Source organism: Emydura macquarii, unplaced genomic scaffold (genome assembly GCF_026122565.2).
Source record: "Emydura macquarii macquarii isolate MOO-44397 ecotype Brisbane River unplaced genomic scaffold, CSIRO-AGI_Emac_v2 contig_3450, whole genome shotgun sequence".
Lineage (NCBI taxonomy): Eukaryota > Metazoa > Chordata > Testudines > Chelidae > Emydura > Emydura macquarii.
This window is the reverse complement of record NW_027133587.1, coordinates 849,962-872,154: the sequence shown is the minus strand read 5'-3', so window position 1 is coordinate 872,154 and position 22,193 is coordinate 849,962. Positions and strand designations below refer to the sequence as shown.

At 46.8% G+C, this 22,193-nt stretch overlaps 1 protein-coding gene and 1 pseudogene across 1 annotated transcript in view; one reads left to right on the top strand and one right to left on the bottom strand.

Annotated features, from left to right (window-relative positions):
* LOC137144303 (zinc finger protein 436-like) overlaps window positions 1–22,193 on the top strand; it is a 92,299-nt pseudogene that overhangs the window by 34,114 nt on the left and 35,992 nt on the right.
* Window positions 14,598–22,193, bottom strand: part of LOC137144296 (zinc finger protein 420-like) — a 29,312-nt gene continuing 21,716 nt past the window's right edge. Inside the window, exons 4-5 of the mRNA XM_067534504.1 lie at window positions 21,033–21,146; window positions 14,598–20,621 (exon numbers count right to left, since the gene is read on the bottom strand). Of these exons, the coding sequence (XP_067390605.1) occupies window positions 18,724–20,621; window positions 21,033–21,146 (2,012 nt within the window). The 3' untranslated portion in view covers window positions 14,598–18,723. The remainder of the gene's footprint in view (window positions 20,622–21,032; window positions 21,147–22,193) is intronic.

Below are 22,193 nucleotides of genomic sequence, written 5' to 3'. Positions count from 1 at the left end.
AGTCCCCAGGTCTCAACTGAACAAAGACAAATACAAAGCTGGATTCAGTCTGGCTCAGCTCTGTTAGTATTATGAAAACTGGTACTGTTAGAGTGATAAGAATGTGTTTAGTAATTAGACTTTATTGAACGCATGTGAGTTGCTGCATGGGTTAATATTTGATTAGTTGCATTGTGAGCCTCTGCAGCTATAAAAATCACCAGACAGGAGAGAGACTTTATCGGCAAGTTAAAGAAGTATGGGTTGGATGAATGGACTATAAAATGGATAGAGAACTGGCTAGAGCATAGGGCTCAACGAGTAATGATCAATGGCTCCGTGTCTAGCTGGCAACCAGTCACAAGCAGAGTTCCCTAGGGGTCGGTCCTGGGGCCGGTTTTGTTCCACATCTATATTAATGATCTGGAGGATGGCGTAGATTGCACCCTCAGCAAGTTTGCGGACGACACTAAGCTGGGGGGAGTGGTAGATACCCTGCAAGGTAGGGATAGGATACAGAGTGACCTAAACAAACTGGAGGATTGGGCCAAAAGAAATCTAATGAGGTTCAACAAAGATAAGTGCAGAGTCCTCCACTTAGGAAGGAAGAATCCCATGCACAGCTATAGACTGGGGACCGACAAACTGGGCAGCAGCTCTGCAGAAAGGGACCTGGGGGTAATGGTGGATAAAAAGCTGGATATGAGTCAGCAGTGTGCCCTGGTTGTCAAGAAGGCTAATGGCATATTGGGCTGCATTAGGAGGGGCATTTCCAGCAGGTCACGGGAAGTGATTATTCCCCTCTATTCGGCATTGGTGAGGCCGCATTTAGAATATTGTGTCCAGTTTTGGGCCCCCCACTACAAAAAGTATGTGGACAAGTTGGAGAGAGTGCAGCGGAGGGCAACAAAAATGATTAGGGGGCTGGAGCACAGGACTTATTAGGAGAGGCTGAGGGAACTGGGCTTGTTTAGTCTGCAAAAGAGAAGAGTGAGTGATAGCGGCCTTTAACTACCTGAAAGGGGGTTCCAGGGAGGATGGGGCTAGGTTGTTCTCGGTGGTGGCAGATGACAGAACAAGGAGCAACGGTCTCAAGTTGCAGGGCGGGAGGTCTAGGTTGGACATAAGGAAAAAGTTTTTTACTAGGAGGGTGGTGAAGCACTGGAATAGGTTACCTAGGGAGGTGGTGGAATCTCCATCCTTAGAGGTTTTTAAGCTGAGGGTTGACAAAGCCCTGGTTGGGATGATATAGCTGAGGTTAGTCCTGCTTTGAGCAGGGGGTTGGACTAGATGACCTCCTGAGGTCCCTTCCAACTCTAATATTCTATGATTCTATGAGAAGTGCTGATCGGGAACAGAAAGCGTGACATCCTGCCTGGCAGGATAGATCTATCAACACCAGACAGTTTATTATGGGACATTAAAGAAAAGAAAAAGACTGTTGTTCTCCTCTTGATTCCCATGAAGATGAAGGACACAAGTGGATTCCTCCCATTGGTTACAGAGAAAATGAAGCAACTTTTAGGGTTTTATGTTTGTTTGTTTGGGTTTTTGTTTTTTGACAACTGGGGAGAAAAAGAGGACAGTAAACATTTGATATTAGAGAGAAATGAAGGGATTTTATATCAATATTTAATAACTGGAGAGAAAGGGGAATTGGAATGGATTATTATAATGGACTGCCTAGTCTACTCTAAGAGTCAGATCTATTTTCATTTTAAAGCTTGTCTTCAAAGTGTTGGATAATCCACACAGTTACTTGGAATACCTTGAAATGGGGCATCCCTCATGGGGGTGCAGGGTAAGGTTAGTGAACCAAATTTGGGATCAATTGACCAAAAGTTTACTGAGAAACATCTCATGAATACAACAGTATGTCATTAAGTCCACAGATTCTAGCATATTTGAAGTTTGAAACCCATCCTGATAAGAAATCGGAGCATGAACTGTAAACATTTAATAAAAACCCATCTCTGTCAAGAGTGTTTTAAGAAATGTAATCTGAGGATAGCAGATAAATCAAAAGGTGTTGAAACTAATTTAGAAAGAAAATAAACTGCACATACAAATGCTCATTGGGAGCAGATCACAGGAGGGAATTAGGGGTGTAAGTTTTGATGGTAATAGGAGGAGAGGAGTTTGGGTCTTCAGCTAAGGTGAAGCCTATGGGTTGAACTATAGGTTCACAGCTAGCTTTTCAGTTAAAGATAAGATGTAGTAAGACATAAGCATAAAGCAGTAATGGAAGAAGCCTACAGGGAGAAGCCTGTGAGGCATTAGCTTAGGCATTCAGCATAAGAAGTTAGGCCTATGAACCTTAGCATTAAATAAATTTAACCGACAATGACCCAATGGCACAAGATATGATTTTGCATTAAAGAATTATCCTAAAATTCTCTATATAAAATGCCGACAGTTAACCACAAAAAGTCCATTGATGCCAATTGGGATATTTTAGGATAGGAACATCAGCAGGTGCTTGACCACAGGATTATGAGAGTAACCAGATGATAGATATGCTAATAAATTTAAGACAGTACATATAGCAACCTATAGAATAAGGACACTCCAATATGATTAGAATGAGGAAGTTAGTGATGGCAAAGGAGGCTGAACGCTCTTAGGAACATGCCTGGCAGCCATCAGATCCTAGAATAGAGTTAACCATGGTACAGACCATCAAGACCTCAGCCACTGGAGTAGGCTGGCATGCCAGAGATAGGATAGGATCCTCATCGACTATCACCTGCCCCTCTACCTCTATGTCTCCACAAGGATTGTGTGGGCAGGCATATGATTTGATACTGAATGTAAAGTTATTATTGGGTTACTGTTTGTTACATTTGTGTTTGGACTGGCACATTTGTGTGTTTACTGATTGTATTAATAAAACTATTAGAAATTCCAAAGCTTTTCCTTAAGTGTGAGTATTGCAACTGTGCATGTCAGGGTTTTCAATTTAACTGTAATTTTTAATAACTCCTGGGAATGGAACTTGTCAAACCTTAGAGAGTTTATTTGTCATTTGGGGGATTCTTAAATAATCAATATATAATGAATAGATCAGGTAACAGGATGGAAGTATTGTGTGGAGGAGGACAAATGAGAATGGCTGTTGGGCAAGGAGTAGAGGTTGGGGCTGAAGTAAAAGGGGGGTGTAGAGATTTGGGGAAGTGGGAAAGGAGAGGACCAGATGGGGTTGACAGTGTGAGGGGTGACAGAGGAATTTGGAGAGGACAAATTGGAGACAGTCCACTGGAAGGCAACAAAAATTTTTAGAGGGCTGGGGCACATTATTTATAAAGAGAGACTAAGGGAACTGGGCTTATTTAGTCTGCAGAAGAGAAGAGTGAGGGGGATTTGATAGCAGCCTTTAACTACCTGCAAGGGGGTTGCAGGGAGGATGGAGCTAGGCTGTTCTCAGTGATGGCAGATGACAGAACAAGGAGCAATGTTCTCAAATTGCAGTGGGGAAGGTCTAGGTTGAATATTATGAAAACATTTTTCCCTTGGAGGGTGGTGAAGCACTGGAATGGGTTACCTAGGGAGATGGTGGAATCTCCATCTTTAGAGGTTTTTAAGCTGCGGCTTGACAAAGCCCTGGCTGGGATGATTTAGCTGAAGTTAGTCCTGCGTTAAGCAGGGGTTTGAACTAAATGACTTCCTGAGGTCCCTTCCAACTCTAATATTCCATAATTCTATAATCCTCTGGGACTGTACAATTAATATGGCTAATGGTTGGCTGTGGTTACATAGCCCAGGAACAGGAATGGTCCCTGGGTAATTGACCGCTTGCAATGTGAACCTGGGAAGGTGCGAGTGAGGGAGCAAGTAACAAATTTCTGCTCAAACCTCCAGGACAGGAACGTGGGTCGTACCGTGCCGCTCTGCGCAACCCAGGAACCCCAATACTCCGAAGGCCTTTGAGTGTTTATTATAAACACCCTGTTCCATACCAAGTGCGTGGTGTCTGTACATCTGGAATTTCTACCCTCAATTCTGCTGCAAGCATTAGACTCATCGCTGTATCTCCAAGGTAAAGCTGTTCAGTATACTACCAACACTACCAGCCAACTTCAGCAAGCAATCTTCAATCTCTGTGAAAACCCACGGGGAGTCTTCGAAGTGGGATAGCTCGCTGTAAGGGCACAAACAATGGCCCACTGTCACTTGGTGCAGGCCACATTGAACTCTTTTCTCATACGCATGAACTCAGCTTCCCATGAACTAACTATCACAGACTCACATGGAACAAAATGGACCATGTTGGGAGGGGGATGTATTATGTCTGATTGTAAATGGAAATTCTCACAAGTTCTTGTGGGGGCTAATGTATCTATTCGCCCAGTTATTGCAGTGGAAGGAAAGGGTTAGTGGGGACAATGGAAATCATCAGGCAGGGTGGGGGTGGTAATTCAGGGTAATAATACACTCAGTTTTGCTTGGTATTGGGAATCACAATTCCACAAAGTGCTTAATGGTCAGGGACTAAAGAAGGGAAGGTGTGTGGAACGTGTGGGGTTTGGACCAGGAAACTTTTCCCTGCAACTAGGAAACTGCACCTATCAAATCTGCAAAGCAGCCATAAAACAGCTTAAAATAACAGAACATCCAACAGTTCCAATGACCTGGACTAAGGCTGTACCAGAACCCTCCTGGATCAATTGGAACTGCCTGACACAGCTTTTGAAACAACTCCATATTGAGCAACGTGGAACGCAGGTTTTGGAAGTTCAGGCCCTCCGAGGAACTAGCGCGTTCCAACTGGCCGCTGAACTGCCTGCTGACTGTGCTTGGACTGATATAGCCTGTGCCCTTCAAACAGGCTTAACAAACTCTCATTCGCTGCTCAGTCATATTACTTATGTTATACAAATATTAATCATATTAATTTTTTTTATGTTTATAAAATGCTTAAAACTTTACACCCCGAAAGCCATACCTGTAATTTTAGACATATTGTCCAGTCAGTAACCTGCCTCCCCCATCCCCCTGTAGCATGACCAGTGGACCAAGGCAGTGGGCCATTTAGAGCCAGAGCCTCCTGGACCAGTGCCCCACCAGCCAGTGTGTGGGATGCATGGGCACCTGTGTCTTTCTTTGAAAGAGAGTGGGGGAGTGTAGGAGAGTAAAGAGTTAAAAGCTGGATAAGTGGTCAGGCCAAAGGTACGGGGAACGGGGTCAAGGCACAGGCAAACCTTGTTTCTGTTAATTGGTGTGAATTTTAGTTAGAGTCTGTTATCTTTCTTCTTCTCCTCCCTTTCTGGCCATCTGTGCTAGGAATGAGGCTAATAAAATAACATTTTTGTGCAAGGCCTTTTGGTGGGAAGAAAGCATTCTCTTCCTTCTCCCCTGGCATACCTTTACTTCAAAGAATGTTATTGTAAAATTTATAGGTTTTAAGCTGATGTGCCTGACCTTTGTATGGTAATCCTGTAAACAACAAACAGGGGCGGGTATAATTGTATTCATCATGTAGTTGTCAATATTCATTTTATAGGTGTTAATATAACCAAATAAGGATCTATGGGAAGTTGCTGAAAATGTATATTGTGGCGAGGGCAGCCTGTTCTGCCCTTCCGTGGGTCCTGTGCCTTCTTCGGCTATGCTGGCGATGTGCCTGGGTGAGAGCGGGGGGGAAAGGGGCCGGGCCTGCCCTCTACTTCGGGCCCCGACCCAGGGACCCTGTTTGGAGTAGTCTCAAAACTGCTCAGTCCGTGAGCTACTCCCTTCCCTGGGTCGCCTGTCCTTGACCCCACTGCTCGTGGTCCACTTCCTGGAACCGGTTGGGGAGGGGGTTCTCCCTCAGGCCTGTGTGCCTAGGATCCCTGGCCGTGCCCGGACGGGCACCCCCCTTGCTTCTGGTACCTTTTGGGTTGTGGTAGCAACAGCATTTGCTCCAAGTCCTGTAGCAGTTCCACTCCGCTCTGTTTTTCTTCTTAACTCCCTTTCAGCTGCCCCCATCTGCCTAACAGGGAGGCTTTTAATTGCTGGGGCAAGCTCCTTGATTGGCCTCATCTGGCCTAATTGGCCTAATTGCCCTGGAATAGCCCCAGCTGGATCACCCAGGGAACAGGGATTTGTTGATCCTGAGGCTAATATAGATACCCTCCACTACTCGTCTGTAGCCATCAGGTCTGGCCCTGTCACATATCCCCCCCACTCAATCCCACTGGGTTGGGCAACATGGGATGTCATGCAGTGAACCTGGGACAACCCATCTGCATTTTGATGGCAACTTCCAGCCCTGTGTTGTATTGTGAATCGGTAGGGCTGGAGGGACAAGAACCATCTGGTCACCCGTGCATTTTTCTCCCTGTTCCGTTGCATCCACTGGAGGGGTGCATGGTTGGTCACGAGCATGAAGTGGCGTCCCAACAGGCAATAACGGAGGGCTTCCATAGCCCACTTGTCAGCGAGGCATTCCCTTTCTACGACCGCATATCTCTGCTCTCTCAGGAGAAGTTTTCTGCTGAGGTACATTATCAGGTGCTCTTCGTCCTCTACCATCTGTTACAAGACCACCCCCAGGCCTACTTCAGAGGCATCGGTTTGCAACATAAATTCTTTTGTAAAGTCTGAGGCGAGGAGTATGGGGTCACTGCAGAGGGCCATCCGTAAGTCTCTGAAGGTTTCTTCTGCCCCGGGGGGTCCATCGCACCATGTCTGGGCCTCAGGCCTTTATCAGGTCAGTCAGAGGACTGGGTCTGGAGGCGAAGTGGGGGATAAACCACCATTAGTACCCCACCACCCCGAAGAAGGCCCGGACCTGCTTCTTTCGGTTAGGCCGGGGCTAGTTCTGGATTGCTTCCAGCTTGCTTAGTTGAGGCCGTACCACACCCCGCCCTACGACGTATCCGAGGTATCTAGCCTCAGCAAGACCTATGGCACACTTGGCAGGATTTGCAGTGAGGCCAGCCTGTCTCAGGGTGTTCAACACACCTTCCTCAGGTGGGTTTCCCAGTCTGGGGTGTGGATGACCACATCATCCAGGTATGCCACAGCATATTCGGCATGGGCCGTAGCTGCTTATCCATTAGGCGCTGGAAGGTGGCCAGGGCCCCATGTAGTCCGAAGGGGAGGACAGTGTATTGGAACAGCCTGTCTGCTGTGGAGAAAGCGGTCTTTTCCTTTGCCTCCTTAGCTAGAGGGATTTACCAATACCCCTTGGTCAAATCGAGGATGGTCAGGAACTGGGCCTGGCCTAATTGTTCCATGAGTTCATCTATACAGGGCATGGGGTATGCATCGAACTGAGAAACCTCGTTCAGTCAGCGAAAGTCAGTGCAGAACCATGTAGTGCCGTCGGGCTTAGGCACCAGCACGATTGGGCTAGCCCACTGGCTATGAGATTCTTCTATGACCCCCAGCTCCAACATCTTTTCTACCTCTGACTTAATTTCCTTCCTCCTAGCCTCCGGAACTCTGTAGGGCCTCATCGTGACCCTGGCCCAGGGGGTTGTGATGATCTGGTGAAAAACCTCCGTTGTCCAACCCGGCTTAGTCGAAAAGACATTTTGGTTCCATTCTACCATCTCTGATGCCTCAGCCTTTTGATTCGGCATTAGATCAGGAGATATACTTACTTGCTCGAGTGGTTCTACTGTCTGGGGTAGGGTCATATATACTTCTTGGGCCTTCCAGGGCTTCAATAAGTTGATATGGTAGACTTGCTCCTGCTTGCGGCACCCTGTTTGTTGTACCTTATAGTTGGTTTCCCCCACAAGCTTGATCACTTCATAGGGCCCCTGCCACTGAGCCAATAGCTTACTTTCCACGGTGGGTACCAGTATCATCACCTGGCCTTCTGGCTGAAATCGCCAAACCACTGCTTGGCGGTTATAGTAGACCCGCTGGGCCCTCTGGGCTTTCTCTAAATGTTCCTGTACAATGGGGGTGATTTGGGCTATACGGTCCCTCATCTGAAGCACGTGGTTGATTACATTTTGCCCTGGGGCTCAGCACTCAGCACTTGCTGCCCCAGTGACAAACACACTATTTATAGGAGAACAAGACCAGTAAAATGAAAGCTCTTGGAGTAGCATGGTAGCAGATTCTCATCTCCATCCTTCTCAGAGCAGGTAGGTGGCATCAGGGTGAGGTGAGAAAGACAGCCCTTCAGAACCCCTCATCCCACCTAGAAGACAGAGGGAGACAGGGTCTTCCAATTTATCACAAAGCTACTAGCCAGAGGCTGATACAATAAATGGAGCCTCCAGCTGCGTCCTGGGAAAGCCCCTTGGAAGAAACAAAGTTCAGCTACAGTGAGCAATGTTAGACATTTTTAAATCAGCAGGATGCTTCGCACACACATGTTCTAAAATAACTGGCCAAGGAACTCGCTGCCACATTGGTGCTGATCTTGATTAAATCTTGGAATATTGGAAGTTCCAGGGGAATGAAAAACAAATGACTCTAAATAAGCGCAATCTACTTAGGTTAATAAGGACAAAGATTAAGATGTGGCTTGGCCATGAGCTATAAATACTTAGAGAAGAAGATAGAGGGCTTCTTAATTGACCAGAATGTGACAACGAAATCCAGTGGCTAGTAACTGAGGCTTGGTCTACACTTACCCGGCGATTCGGCGGCAGTTGACAGGAGTTACGCAAGCTACACAGAGTAGGTTGCGTAAATCCTGTCGATTGCTGTGCTTCTCTTTTGTGCGCTGTCTTCACTGCACTGCGCTGACAGAAACTGCATTCCTGTTGACTCAATGCTATGCCACTTGAGGGGGTGGATTTACTATGTCGATTTCCTGATCGACTGAGCGGGTCTACACTGACTGCTCAGTTGATCCAGATAGGTTGATCTGACAGTGGTGACTTTGCCAGTGTAGACATACCCTGAGTCTCCAGCAATTCAGTTTAGAAGTAAGGTACATTTTTTAAAGCTGTGGTTAATTAACCATTGAAACTATTTAACTAGGACTGTGGTGGATTCTCCATCATTGGAAGTCTCCAAACCAAGAGGATATTCAGAATGTCTGGGTTTGGTGCAGGAATTACTGGGGGAAACTTTCCACAGTGCATCACACCAGTCAGACTAGACAAGGGGTTCTCACAACACATTTTGTGGTGGCCTCAGAGTGCACTTACCGACATTTTTTGGTGGCCTCTGTGACAATTTTTCCTAAAATACTTAATTATCTTCAGGAAAAAAACAAATAAATCTGCACCTACACGTCCAAATCATTGTCATTTATTTATGTAGAGGTTTTTTGCTGACTCAATAATAAAAATAGCATAGAAATGCAGATAAGATGCTTTGTATGTTGTCTTTTTTGTTGTGGTTGCTTTTGCTTTTTTTGGTTGCTTTTTTGTAGACTTGCTAGCTAGATGGTCTGCTGCTGTGAAAAGTGTGACACCTGTATACTTGTTAATACCACTTTCCACAGCAGCAGACTTGCTAGCTAGATGGGAGGCTGTGGAAAGTGATATTAACAAACATACAAATATCACTTTTCACCACAGACTTACGCAAGCCCAAGGATAAATTAAGCCCTGGATGGGGAGGCAGTGGATGCCAGGAGCTATGGGGAGAGGGGTGAGCCTGGGGGCCAGGGCCAGAGAAGCCCCACGGCCGGATCCTGGGGGCTAAGTTCAAAGCCCTGCATGTGGGGGATGGAACCTGCTGCCGTGTACCCAAAGCTGGGGGCCGGAGGAGGCAGTGGGGGCTAGGGGTGATGGAGAGGCGGGTGGGGGGTGAGCGTGGGGTAGAAGCTTGAACCCTATGGAGGTGGCCTGCTGCCACACAGCTGGGAGCCTGGAACAGAGAATGCAAGGGAGCTCTGGGGGAGATGGGGTGGGGATAGAGCGGTGAGCCTGGGGGATGGAGCAGCCGGGGGATGGAGCCTGCCACCTTGTGGCCAAATCATAGAATCACAGAAGATGAGGGTTGGAAGGGACCTCAGGAGGTATCTAGTCCAACCCCCTGCTCAAAGTTGAAACTAGACAAATTGAGACTGGGGATAAGGTGTAATTTTTAACAATGAGGGCAATTAAACATTGAAACAATGTATGAAGTGTTGAGGTGGATTTTCCATCACTAACAATGTTTAAATCAAGACTGGGTGTTTTTTTTCCTCTAGATCTGCTCTAGGGATGATTTTGGGGCAGTTCTCTGGCCTTTTATGCCAGGCACCACTGTTCACAGCTGCCTGCAGGTTCTGGATACCAGGTGAGGAATAAAAACATGCCCACATCAGGTAGATATGCTTATCTTTAATCACGGCTTACGCTCCAAACAGCAACAGGAGACTCTAGGGCGCCCTGCAGAGTGGACTGTCGGGGGATTTTGCCTTGCAATCCAAGTGGATTCATGGCCGAGGCTCGTTGCACAGTTTGCATTTCAAGCTTTTATACAGTATTCTCTAGGGAACAGCAAGCATTGGCTAATTTACAGCGGCTGACCTTGCTTCTTACTTTCCTCCTCTTTTGGCACCACAGACAAATTCACATGGTCTTGCACAGCCTGTTTACCAAGATGAGCAGTGCCTCTTATCAAACCGGTTCTGACCAGGCCCGTCAAACCCCTATCTCTGTCCAACGCATCACAAATATCTTCCGCGGCTTACATGGCTTGTGTGATACAGGAAGTCAGAGTAGATGATCACAATGTCCCTTATGGCCTGGGAATCTATGAATCAGGATACGGCAGGGATTCATTTACTGCCTCATGTACAAAGCACATAAAAACGCTGCTGTGTGATCTTTTTTCCAGATCCCTTGCCCATGACCCTGCCTACCTCCATCCAGCCTTCCCTTAATCTGGGAGTTGCAAGACTTGAATCTCTGTATTTTTGCAGCCCTGCCATTAATTCTTGCCAACCTTTCTTAAGTATTAAGCCTCCCTCTTTGACTCCTGTCCTTAAGCGTTCTGCGTGAAAGAACGGAACTGCAGGTGGGAAGGCAGCCAATGTGCTTTCAGGGCAGTAGGTCAACCAACAGGACTGCATGTAACTGCAGGCCCATTTCACAGTTGTGGCCCTCTATGCAAATCCAGCCATCACACCTTCCCCTTGTGCTCCATGCAAGACCAGCCTTCTGCCCCAAATCTCCCCTCTAGAGGTCAAATGTAAGCAACCAGCAGGCAAAACAGGACTCCCACTTACTTCGGGAGAGCAAGCAAGTGCTAAGGGCTTCACATTATTTCACTGAAGCAAATCATCTTCAGGTGCTACTGAGACTTGAACTCAGCTTACAAGACTCAAAGTCCTCATCATGCCATGAGACACTTACACTTTCTATTCTAGAGACCTGTAATGAGCATAATTTCCTGGTATAACTTCCTACGTCACTGACTCTGATTTCCTCCATTTCATTCCTCCTCTCTTTCACCAGCTACAGTTTCTCATGATCTCAACCCACAGTACTTGGGAATAGCCAGAGAGGCCATTTTCTCTCCTTACTCCTATGGAAGAGGAGAAATAATGCACCTCAATGAACAGACACATGGGGAAAAGGGCCCTTCCTACGAATTCACCGATGGTTTATGACAATCCTAAAGTCAAGGAGGTTTTTACAGGGATGGATTTAGCCCCTTATGTACAAAGCTGTTTGACTCCACATGGTCCTGTGTCTCATGCCCCCAAGTGGCTGGGCCACATACAGGATAACAACCTACTGTGATCAGTTACTGTGTTAGATCAAGCAGCAGCACAGGTCTGTGAAGTAGCTCTTAAAGCCCCGTTATTCTGATTACATGTGGGTCGCCAATACGAATTCACAGGATGGAATATTTGCATTTATTTGCCTTTTATTTTTAAACCTGCCTTTCTAACAAGCTTCCATGCATTGTCTATTTAATAGTGTTGCCAAAAAGACCCCGGCAGCCAGAGTTCAGGGCCGAGACCCCCCCAAACTGTGACATTAGATTCTAGGGGCCAGCCCGAATCCAGAATAGTTGGGTGGCATGTGATTCTTTAAAAAATCTATTTTAAAAAAGCATTGGCAGATTCGTACCTTTAAAATGGAAATACAAGTGTTAAATGCCAAGTATTTCAAGTACGTAAGTGCAAATATACTTAAGTACCTGGGGCCACTGCTATTCCCTGCTTCCCTGGGAAACACACAGCCCCACATGATTCAAGTTGGAGAGTGTTCTAACCCCAGCTGCGCTGCCCAGGAATAGGGCTAGTGCTGGGGGGCAGGAGAGGCCTGGGGCTGCCTGACTTGCCTTGGGTTTTTATCATGTTAGTGACACTTTGGAAAATCATTTCCCATAGATCTGGACACTGAGCCCTCTTCCCTGTGAAATGATCTGAGAAAATTGACAGTGGAAGGACAGATGGTGTTTGGACACACAGACACATGGCTAGGGCCCACGGTGAGGGAGAACTTCCTTATTTGTATCTGAGGCAGGTTGAAGGGGAAATGAGTGGACGTTACGCATCTAATCTTATACACATTGAGACTCTGCACGGAGCAGAGCTAGGGCTTGTTACTAGAGTAATTCAGCCCAATGGGGAGGAGTTAAATATAAAGAGAAGGGTCATGTGCAGAACAGGGTTTGCTGTTGGGCTTGCAAGGGAAAAGAAAACTGCCAACTTCTTTCTGTGAACTCAATGTGTTTTTCTTGTTCCTCTCCCTTACAGTAAAGATACAGAGAAAGGAGGTGGTTAAACTTCTCCCGTAAGGGAAAGGCATTGAATCATTTTGCTTAGTTTCTTCTCTCCCATACCAGTGCAGATAGGCGGGATAGACTTTGTTTTAAGTGAGTCACAGACAACGGGTATGTAGCAAAACATTGTGGCCTTCCTTGGAGCCTGGGCCCGAGGAAGGGTCGCTCTGACCCCGCTGGACAGAACCAGGCCCTGCAGGCCCAGCCACCCAAAAGCAGAGGGGTGGAGCCAGGCCCAGGACTGGAAGTATAAAAGACAGGTCCAGCAGCTCAGTTTGGAGGAAGCTGTTGGTGGAGGCAGACATGCCTTCCTGGAGGCTGCAGCCTAGGCCTGACCCAGGCCCCGTGGCATAGATGCCTCGCCGACCACAGGCCCCAAACCTGGCCAGACCTGCCAGGCCCGAGTGATTGGAGGAGGCTGCCCGACCCGGTTGACTGGATAGGGTCGCCGAGACTGGAGGGGGCTGCTGGACCCTCATGACTGGGAAAGGCCACCGGACCCTAGTAGCTGGGAGGAGCTACGCCCGCCCACTGGATGGGAGAAACCCTTTGAGGCAAGCCCTGACCTGGAGGAGCTGCCTGGCATGGAGGACCCACCGGTGTGGACTGTCTCTAGTAGACCAGAGGAACCCCTGAGGCCCTGTGACCTGGAGGAGCTACTGCTCGCAGACGACCCTGACATTTCCGGACTTGCCGCCAGTCGATGGTGAGGGACTCGCCGGACGCGCACTCACCACCTCCCCCAGCAACCCGGAGGGAGATACATGCACACAGGTACCTGGGGACCAGGGGGAGGAAGTGGCCCAGGGTCAGCCATAGCCAGTGGCTGAGTCGGGGCAAGACCCTCGTCGGTGTGTTGCGGCGGGAGCCCTGCCAGCTCAGTGGCAAGCACCTTTGCCATTGCTAGGACCCTGGGCTGGGACGCAGTGGAGATGGGTGGGCCTGCATCCACCCTCCCCACTTCCCTAGCCACCCCGGGAGAAAGTGCTCTCCCCTGCCGCTACAGACAGCAGAGCCACTGCTTTAGCTGCCCGCCTGGCCTAGGGGCCGAGACGATAGACTGCTTTAACAGCTTGCCAATGGAAAGGCTGAGGGCTAGGGACTCCTAAAAAGACTGCTAATGCCCTTTAGCAGAGGTGCTGTGGCCTTCCTTAGAGACTGGGACCGAGGAAGGGTTGTGACGCCCCCAGCCGGGCCGGGCTGGGCCGGGCCTCCCGCCTACAGGGTAATTTCATTGTATTTTTTTTTTAAGTGTTTAACTCTGGTGCTAGCCTTGCAGGCTGCTTATAAGTGAGGGGGCAGAATTAATTAAAGGGCAAAACACTTCCTTATTGCAGAGGTAAGGTTGACCGGTGCAACATCATTCCCTTGCAGAACCTTTACTTCTGCAACTCAAACTTCTGAAAACCAGGAAATGCAGTTAAGGTTGCCCCCATCACCTTAACCCAGCCCTCTTTCACCAATGTCCCAGTAACACACACATTTTTACTCTGCCAACACCTTGCTGGCTGAAATCTACAAGCTTTTCTTCACAGCCTTTTACAGTCCATCAAACCTGACCTCCAACATCATCTGATGAGGCAAAACCTCTAGGCAAGACAGACAAGGGTAGTGGCTGGACATGGCCAGACAGTGACTGCAGAACAAGAGCCCTGACCCCTTCTCAGATCAACTCCACCTCATTGATCTCTCCTCACTCAGACATATGCACCACCTCAGTCCCTCCACCCCCAAATTCTCAAAAGCCTGGGGAGGGGAGGAGCTTATTTTCTCTTGTGATGGTCTGAGCTCCCCCTCCCCACCTGGACACAGCTGGAGCGGAGATAGATGCCTCCTCCATTGTTCCCCTTTGAGAGCCAAAGGATTAATTTAGATGATGTTGATAAGGTTCAGATGTGGCGTAGCTGATCTCAGCTCAGATTGCTTATGGAAACAAGTGATTCAATATCCTAGTTCGATGTTTTATTAACTTGAACAAATAAAATCAAGAACACACATAACTAAGGTTTAATGACTATAAGCACTGCTCAGTTAAAAGTTAAACAAACAATTTATAAACTTCAGGTCATATCGGTAAATCACTGAGTGAACAACGATATTGTGTTGGAATCAATTCATCCATTTAGTCAAACCATCCTATTAATACAGCAGAAAAGCAACTCTTATAAACACTAAAACAGCAACCCAATGACACACTGCATAATTAGTTGTGCTGAAACCCCAATCAAAGATTTTCACACAGGTGGGCAATCTAGATATAAGAAGCTGGATATTTCAGTACTGAAACCAAGTTATCACTTACATTTAGCCCACAACCTCAGAGAGAATTACGGTTTCCTCCCTAGATTTCACTACTGTGTGTCTAACACTTCTCTGTCCCCTCTCCCCCAGTACAGACACAGACTTTATTGAGACTTTAGTGAGAGAAGCTTACACAGCCCTCACTAAACAATTTATATCTGACAGTTTAATTTCTCGGAAAGTATCATAGGTTAGGAGCATGCCTTCAGTGATTTCATAGGGCAGAGTTTTAAGGCAAATTAAGATTTGGCAACGATTCTTCCTAATATCTTCCCTGTGTGGATTTCAGTGGTACCCACACACTCAGCCACACTGTTACACTCTAATATAACAGAAAGGCTGGGACATCTCCAAGTTAATAAAAGAAGAAGAGACTTTCAATAGAAAAAGGGAAAACAAATTTCTGCAGCTCTCCCAGTCTTTGGATTCACATGGAGTAGGAGCTGTAGCTGCAGTTGAGGAACCGGGTAATGGCATAGATGTCTCAGCACTTAGGGCTAGCAGGCATTTTCAGGTACAGGGAGCCCAGGGAAGGCTGGCATAAGCTGTCCATGTTGCGCTTCATTCCCCAGAGGGAATCAGCCTTGGGACCCTGGAAGGCAGTCTCCCTTCGATGGCTTACATGACATAAGAATGGTCATGCTGAGTCAGACCAATGGTCCATCTAGCCCAGCCAGCTGTCTGAGAGTGACCAACGCAGATGTTTCAGAGGGAATCAACAGAACAGGCTTGTTGACCTGAAAAGTGAAGGGCTTCCACCCTTACCTGTAACTTTATTCTTGTCAGTTCCCGTTTACCCCACTTTCCCCCACCTCCATTGACATCTCTGGGCAAATCAGGTGTGAACTACTCCTTTGATACAACTCTGTTCCAATCCAGCTGAAGGGAGGCAGACTTAGGCCCAATGTGAGTTTGGAAAAGACCCACATAACCCACAGGTTTTCTCAAAGCATCCATTGTTGTAACCACATGCAGTGCAGACATGCAAACTCCAAAGATATCAAAAAAATAAGAAACACAAATCATAAGGGTTAAACAGCTGTGCTCTGACAGTTGGCCTCTGCAAAAGAAAATAGCACCCATAAAACAACTGGTTGCAAAAACAAAAAAAAACAAAAAAAACAGAAATGCTACCATCATGCATCAATCACCATTTTACATTTTGACAAATCCTGACAGATGTGACATCTTTGCTTTGTAAACAGGAGAAGCGGGGAACTCTGTGGCTGTTACACTCTAACTGGGTAAATAATTACACATCCTTTAAATAATTTTTCTCTTAACGGAAAATTTAGTTTAAAGCTTCTTAAAATAAATTCCATATAAAATAGAAATAATTACAGTCTATACTAAGTCTTCATTCTCATACGTGCTATTTCTCTCACATTATTCCCCACCCTAATTCCTTTGGACTGAGGTTTTCCTTTTCAGGGTTAGCCAACAATTCCTATATAGTAGGAGGGGGCTGTGAAATAAGAAGAATAAAACTTCCAGTGTTAACAATATAATTTGGGTTATCTCATAATCAATCCCTTATTTACAATAATTAAATTAACGTTTAATGTCATTTTCCACAGTTAAAAACAATGTATTCAAAGATTACAAAAATGCTCTGTCAGTTTTCTCCTAATTCCCATTTCCACCCAGTGAGCTTTGTTTGCAGTCGCATTCTACAATAACCTGGGAGCCTCCATTTCTGTAAGTTCACTTCTTCCTAGGTCTTCTCCCATGAGCATTGGTGGAAGGGTCTCAGGCTATGTGGGAAGGGCTGCATCATGAGAAAAAGCACCTGTCCTTCATCTTCATACTTACTAAACTTTGAAAGTAGCAGCAGGAAGAAAAGTGATGCAAATGCATAAGACTCAAGAGCAAAACTAAGAGACCAACGTGTAGAATCAGGACTCAGTGTTCATATATCCTACAGTTGGAACTTGAAATCTGACACATTCATTCCCTCATTGGCTACCCTCACTTGCACAGCATGGAAGTGCTTCTAGTCCAACAAGGCAGCTAGACTGAGACCCACAGGCATGGAGTGGCCTGTGACGGAATCAGCTCTTTCTCCTTGTGCTTCATGAAACTTTGGATCCAAATGGCAAAGGACAATTGATCCCCATTTAATCATGGCATTTTTTAGGATCGTGATCAATGCCACTGAATTAGGGCGCAGCATTCTAAAAATAAATAGTTTACCTGGTCCAAAGGTCACCAGAGCTTTCATCTCTGGGGTGAAAAACTCAGCCTCTGGTACCTGCAATTTCTACCTGAGTTCTTCACAAATCCTTGGCCTTGGAGTACTTTTACACTTCTCTGGAGTAGAATTCTTCACCAACCACACCAAATAACAGTGGTGATAGTGAGGTCTAACTCCCCCAAATATGCCCATTTATGTCTTTAACCTCATGGCACAGATTTAAGATAGGGACTAAACACAGGTGTGGCTCAGAATCCCCAGGAAGACACCAAAGGTGAGGTAGCTATTAAAAATAGGTAGCTTTCTGCAATTATATCACATTCAACACTGATGTCACTTTATATACATGTACAGCATCTTGCAGGGTGAACTCAACAGAATGTCACTTCCATTTTTTTCATCTCTACCTAGATAGAGATTGCATGTCCCAAATAACAGGCAACATGTATCTATATTGGAAGGTGATATCTCCAGGAGCGACCACCTGCAGGCCCTCGGCCACAATGGCTTAGGGAGACAAATGCACGGATATTTTTCCTAGTGCCAAGTAATTTACTAGGGGATATACTTTTTAGCAAACGGTCATTTCTCCCAAAGAATAAATCTGAGCTACATCTTGTCAAATAAGACTAATATCCAGTTATGAAACCAAATGGCATTCAAGAAAGAGAGAGAGAAACCCACAACACAGATGGGCATAAGACACTTTCAGTTTCATATAAAATGGAATTCCAGAGTAAAGATACATATGATGACTCAAAATAAGAACAGAATCTTGCATTCTTCGATGCATTCAAACCTTCTTCACTCAACATCACCTTGTTATTATTATGTCATGTTATTTAGAAGACATTTCACATCATCATAACAGGAAAAATCAGCCAGACTGCCCATCTGCAAACAATACTCCCAGATGGGCAGGAAAAAGATCAAAAACAGCTTTGCCAATATATAGAAACAGGGACTGAAGCACAGAAGAATTGCTCTGTGTTTGGGATCCATTCAAATTTCCCCTCCAGCTCTTTGACACTCCAGCCCCAATGAGGCTGATTCAGAATCAAAGTGTGATACCTACCATGGAGAATATGGAACAGTGGGGGGTGGAGAGAGAGCGTATGGGGAGGATAAATTCTCTTGTGGCTGACACTGAAACTAACCTGGGTGGGCTGAGGGGGAATTGAGATGGCGATGGGGAAGGAGGGAAAACCTCTGACTCACCCTATCTTCTTCTGGTGTGACCGAGGGTGCAATGACATTCTTTGTACCCCCTTCCTGCTCTTTGTTATAGTTCAATATATTTTAATCGAGGAAAATGGTAGAAAAAATATCTGTTACCCAGCACAACCAGAAAGAACATGAGAGGAACTGGGAAGGAGACAATTTGTACCCAAAGGTATAGACCCCAAAGAAGCGTGAATTCCAAAAGGCAGAAGCAGGCAACTCAACTGCAGGCAACTGCAAAGCTCACTGTGTGGGAATTCACAAATGTAATTAAAAAAAAAAAAAAATCTCAGGGCAGCTCTAATCACTCTAGGGCACTCGACCATGTGTGCTTTAAAAAAAAAAATCTACTCTAGGGCTCTCTGTTTAAAAATCTCTCTATTTAAAAAAAACATCACTCTGGGACTCTATCCCATGTGGATTTTTTGATGTCTGGTAAGGACTGAGCGTCGACCAAAGCTTTTCCCACATTGAGGGCAAAAGTAGGGTTTCTCTCCAGTGTGGACTTTCTGATGGACAGTAAGGTATTTCCTCTGGGTGAAGTTTTTCCCACACTCAGCACAGGAGTAGGGTCTCTCTCCAGTGTGGATTCTCTGATGTCCAATAAGGTGTGACCTGTGCCTGAAGCTTTTCCCACACTCAGAGCAAGTGTAAGGTCTCTCTCCGCGGTGGATTCTCTGATGTCTGATAACACTTGACCTGTCACTGAAGCTTTTCCCACACTCAGGGCAAGTGTGGGGTTTCTCTCCAGTGTGGACTTTCTGATGTCTAAGAAGGTTTGACCTCTGAATGAAGCTTTTCCCACACTCAGGGCAAGCGTAGGGTTTCTCTACACTGTGGATTCTCTGATGTCTGATAAGGTTTGACCTGAGACTGAAGCTTTTCCCGCACTCAGGGCAAGCGTAGGGTTTCTCTCCAGTATGGATTCTCTGATGTTTGATAAAGCATGACCTTTGATTGAAGCTTTTCCCACACTCATCACGTGTGTAGTGTTTCTCCCCAGTGTGGATTCTCTGATGTGTGGTCAGGACTGATCTGTAACTGAAACATTTCCCACACTCAGAGCATGCGTACGGTTTCTCACCTGTGTGGATTCTCTGATGTCTAGTAAGGAGCCAGAGCCACTTGAAAGTTTTCCCACACTCAGGGCATGCGTAGGGTGTCTCCCCAGTGTGGATTCGCCGATGTTTGATAAAATATGACCTTTGATTAAAGCTTTTCCCACACACAGAGCACGTGTAGTGTTTCTCCCCAGTGTGGATTCGCTGATGTTTGATAAGGGTAGAGCTCTGCCTGAAGCTTTTCCCGCACTCAGGGCAAGCGTAGGGTTTCTCTCCAGTATGGATTCTCTGATGTTTGATGAAGCATGACCTATGACTGAAGCTTTTTGCACACTCATCGCATGTGTAGTGTTTCTCCCCGGTGTGGATTCTCTGATGTGTGGTCAGATATGATCTCTGACTGAAACATTTCCCACACGCAGAGCATGTGTATGGTTTCTCGCCTGTGTGGATTCTCTGATGTCTAGTAAGGAGCCAGAGCCACTTGAACCTTTTCCCACACTCAGGGCATGTGTAGGGTGTCTCCCCAGTGTGGATTCGCCGATGTTTGATAAGGGTAGAGCTCTGCCTGAAGCTTTTCCCACACTCAGAGCATGTGTAGGGTGTCTCCCCAGTGTGGATTCTCTGATGTGCGATCAGGAATGATCTCTGACTGAAACATTTCCCACACTCAGGGCACGTATAGGGTGTCTCTCTTGTGTGGATTCTCTGATGTCTAGTAAGGACTGAGCACCACTTGAACTTTTTCCCACACTCAGAGCATGTGTAGGGTGTCTCCCCAGTGTGGATTCTCTGATGTACAATAAGGTGTGAGCTCCGCCTGAAGCTTTTCCCACACTCATAGCACGTGTAGGGTGTCTCTCCTGTGTGGATTCTCTGATGCGTCATAAGGGCTGAACTACAGCTGAAGCTTTTCCTGCACTCAGAACACACATAAGGGCTCTCTGTTCTGTGGATTCTCTGATGTATGATAAGGGCTGAGCTCACATTGAAGCTTCTCCCACACTCAGGGCAAGCGTAGAGTCTCTCCCCCATGTTGATTCTTCCTTTTCTAACAAGATCTGAGTGACTACTAAGAGTTTCCTCAGGCCTGTGCTGACTCTCGCAGGCTTTTCTTTCTGGGAGTACACAAGTCGTGGAAACATTCATGTTCGGTCTTCCTGATAACATCCCATGTTGTTCTAATTGCTCACCGTCTTCCTCCAGGGGGTAATCCTCCTCATTCGCACTCATCATCTCATCACCTGATGAGACAGAGAGAGAATAAAGACATAGGTCACTCCCTGGGCTGGAGAGCAAGGAAATCTCAGAGAAAAGAATGGATAAAGATGTGAACAAACCAAAATATGTGCTGAAGAGAGCCAATGTATCAGGAGCGGATTTTTCCCAAGACCCTTCCCCAGTGGAAAGAGGAGAGGGGATCATTTCTGGGGCCACATCTCAGCAGAACTCTCAGGGAGAAGCGAGATTGGGGAGGGCCCTGCTGCCAGCGGTCAGTCAGGATAGGTGGGAAACATGAGTGACATCTGCCATAATGATTCCACACCTGCTGGGAAGAATCCTGGACTCTGAGATTTCACAAGTTCTTCCTAGGACATCCCAAATGATTCCTGCCTTCACAGACAGTTTTTGAGTGGGTTTAACCAATTCCTCACCTGTGCAGACAGTTCTCAGGAGCACTTTTTTCTCAGAGCCCTGAAGATCAGGGATCCATGGCTCTCCCTCTCTTTCCAGCTGGGAGATCACCTCAGCTTGGGAAACCAGAAACCCTGCCCAAGGCAAAGAAAACAAGAGAGATCAGTGGAATGTGTGGGATAGTTGTCATAAAGAATATTCCATGATTTTAACCCCAGCTGATTTTTAAGCAGTAATATCCTAAGGCCAGCTCCCTTGGGTCAAAGCTGCTGGATGGTGATTATTATTATTAATCTTGTTCATCACCTTTGTACCTATAGGCCAACGAAGAGTCGGTCCCTATTGTGCAAGGCACGGTATAAACAAGGAATACGAGATGGTCCATGCCCAGAAGAACTTACAATCTAAACAGACAAGACAGACACAGACACAAACGGGTTTGCCACTGATAGGGCTCTGGGCTGGGATGCAGCGGAGTTGGGTGGGCCTGTGTCCTCATCCCCCCTTCCCTAACTACCCCGGGAGTGTTTGGCTTCCTCTGAGTTTGGGAAGCAGAGTTTACCGAGATCTACTAGCCTCGCCTGCCTGCAAGGCCGGGGACTCCAGATTATTTTGCTGCCCCACCCGCTGGAGGGCCTGGGGTATTGACTGCCTCATCAGCCCTGCCCAGCTTGTGGGCCAAGGACTGTAAATTCCTTGCATGCTCCGCCTTGCCTGAGGGCCGGGGGCTATAGACTGCTTGTCTGACTTGTGCTGCCTGAGGGCCGGGGCCACCAGACTGCTTTGGTAACCCTGCCCTATGGGAGGGCCGGAGGGCTACAGACTGGAAAGAAAGCCAGCCCCACTGGGGGCTGGGGCAAAAGACTTGTAAACAGGCACTGTTTATTCCCCTAGAGGAAGGTGCTGTGGCTTTCCTCAGAGCCTGGGCCCGAGGAAGGGTCGTGATGCCCCAGACGGACTGTGCCACCGGCGTACAGGAGGACATAGTGCCAGCTGTGAGAGGTAAGAGTACCATGTCTGTCTGGGCCATGAAAGGAGAAGAGCATCTCCCATGGACTGTCATGTGATCCCCGCTCTGGAGCAGTACCGACAACATTTCTTGTTCTGTTAAGTAATGAATAGGTCTATTATTGGTGTCCCCAATTGTCAGAATACATTGTGGAGTACCACCAAATCTATCC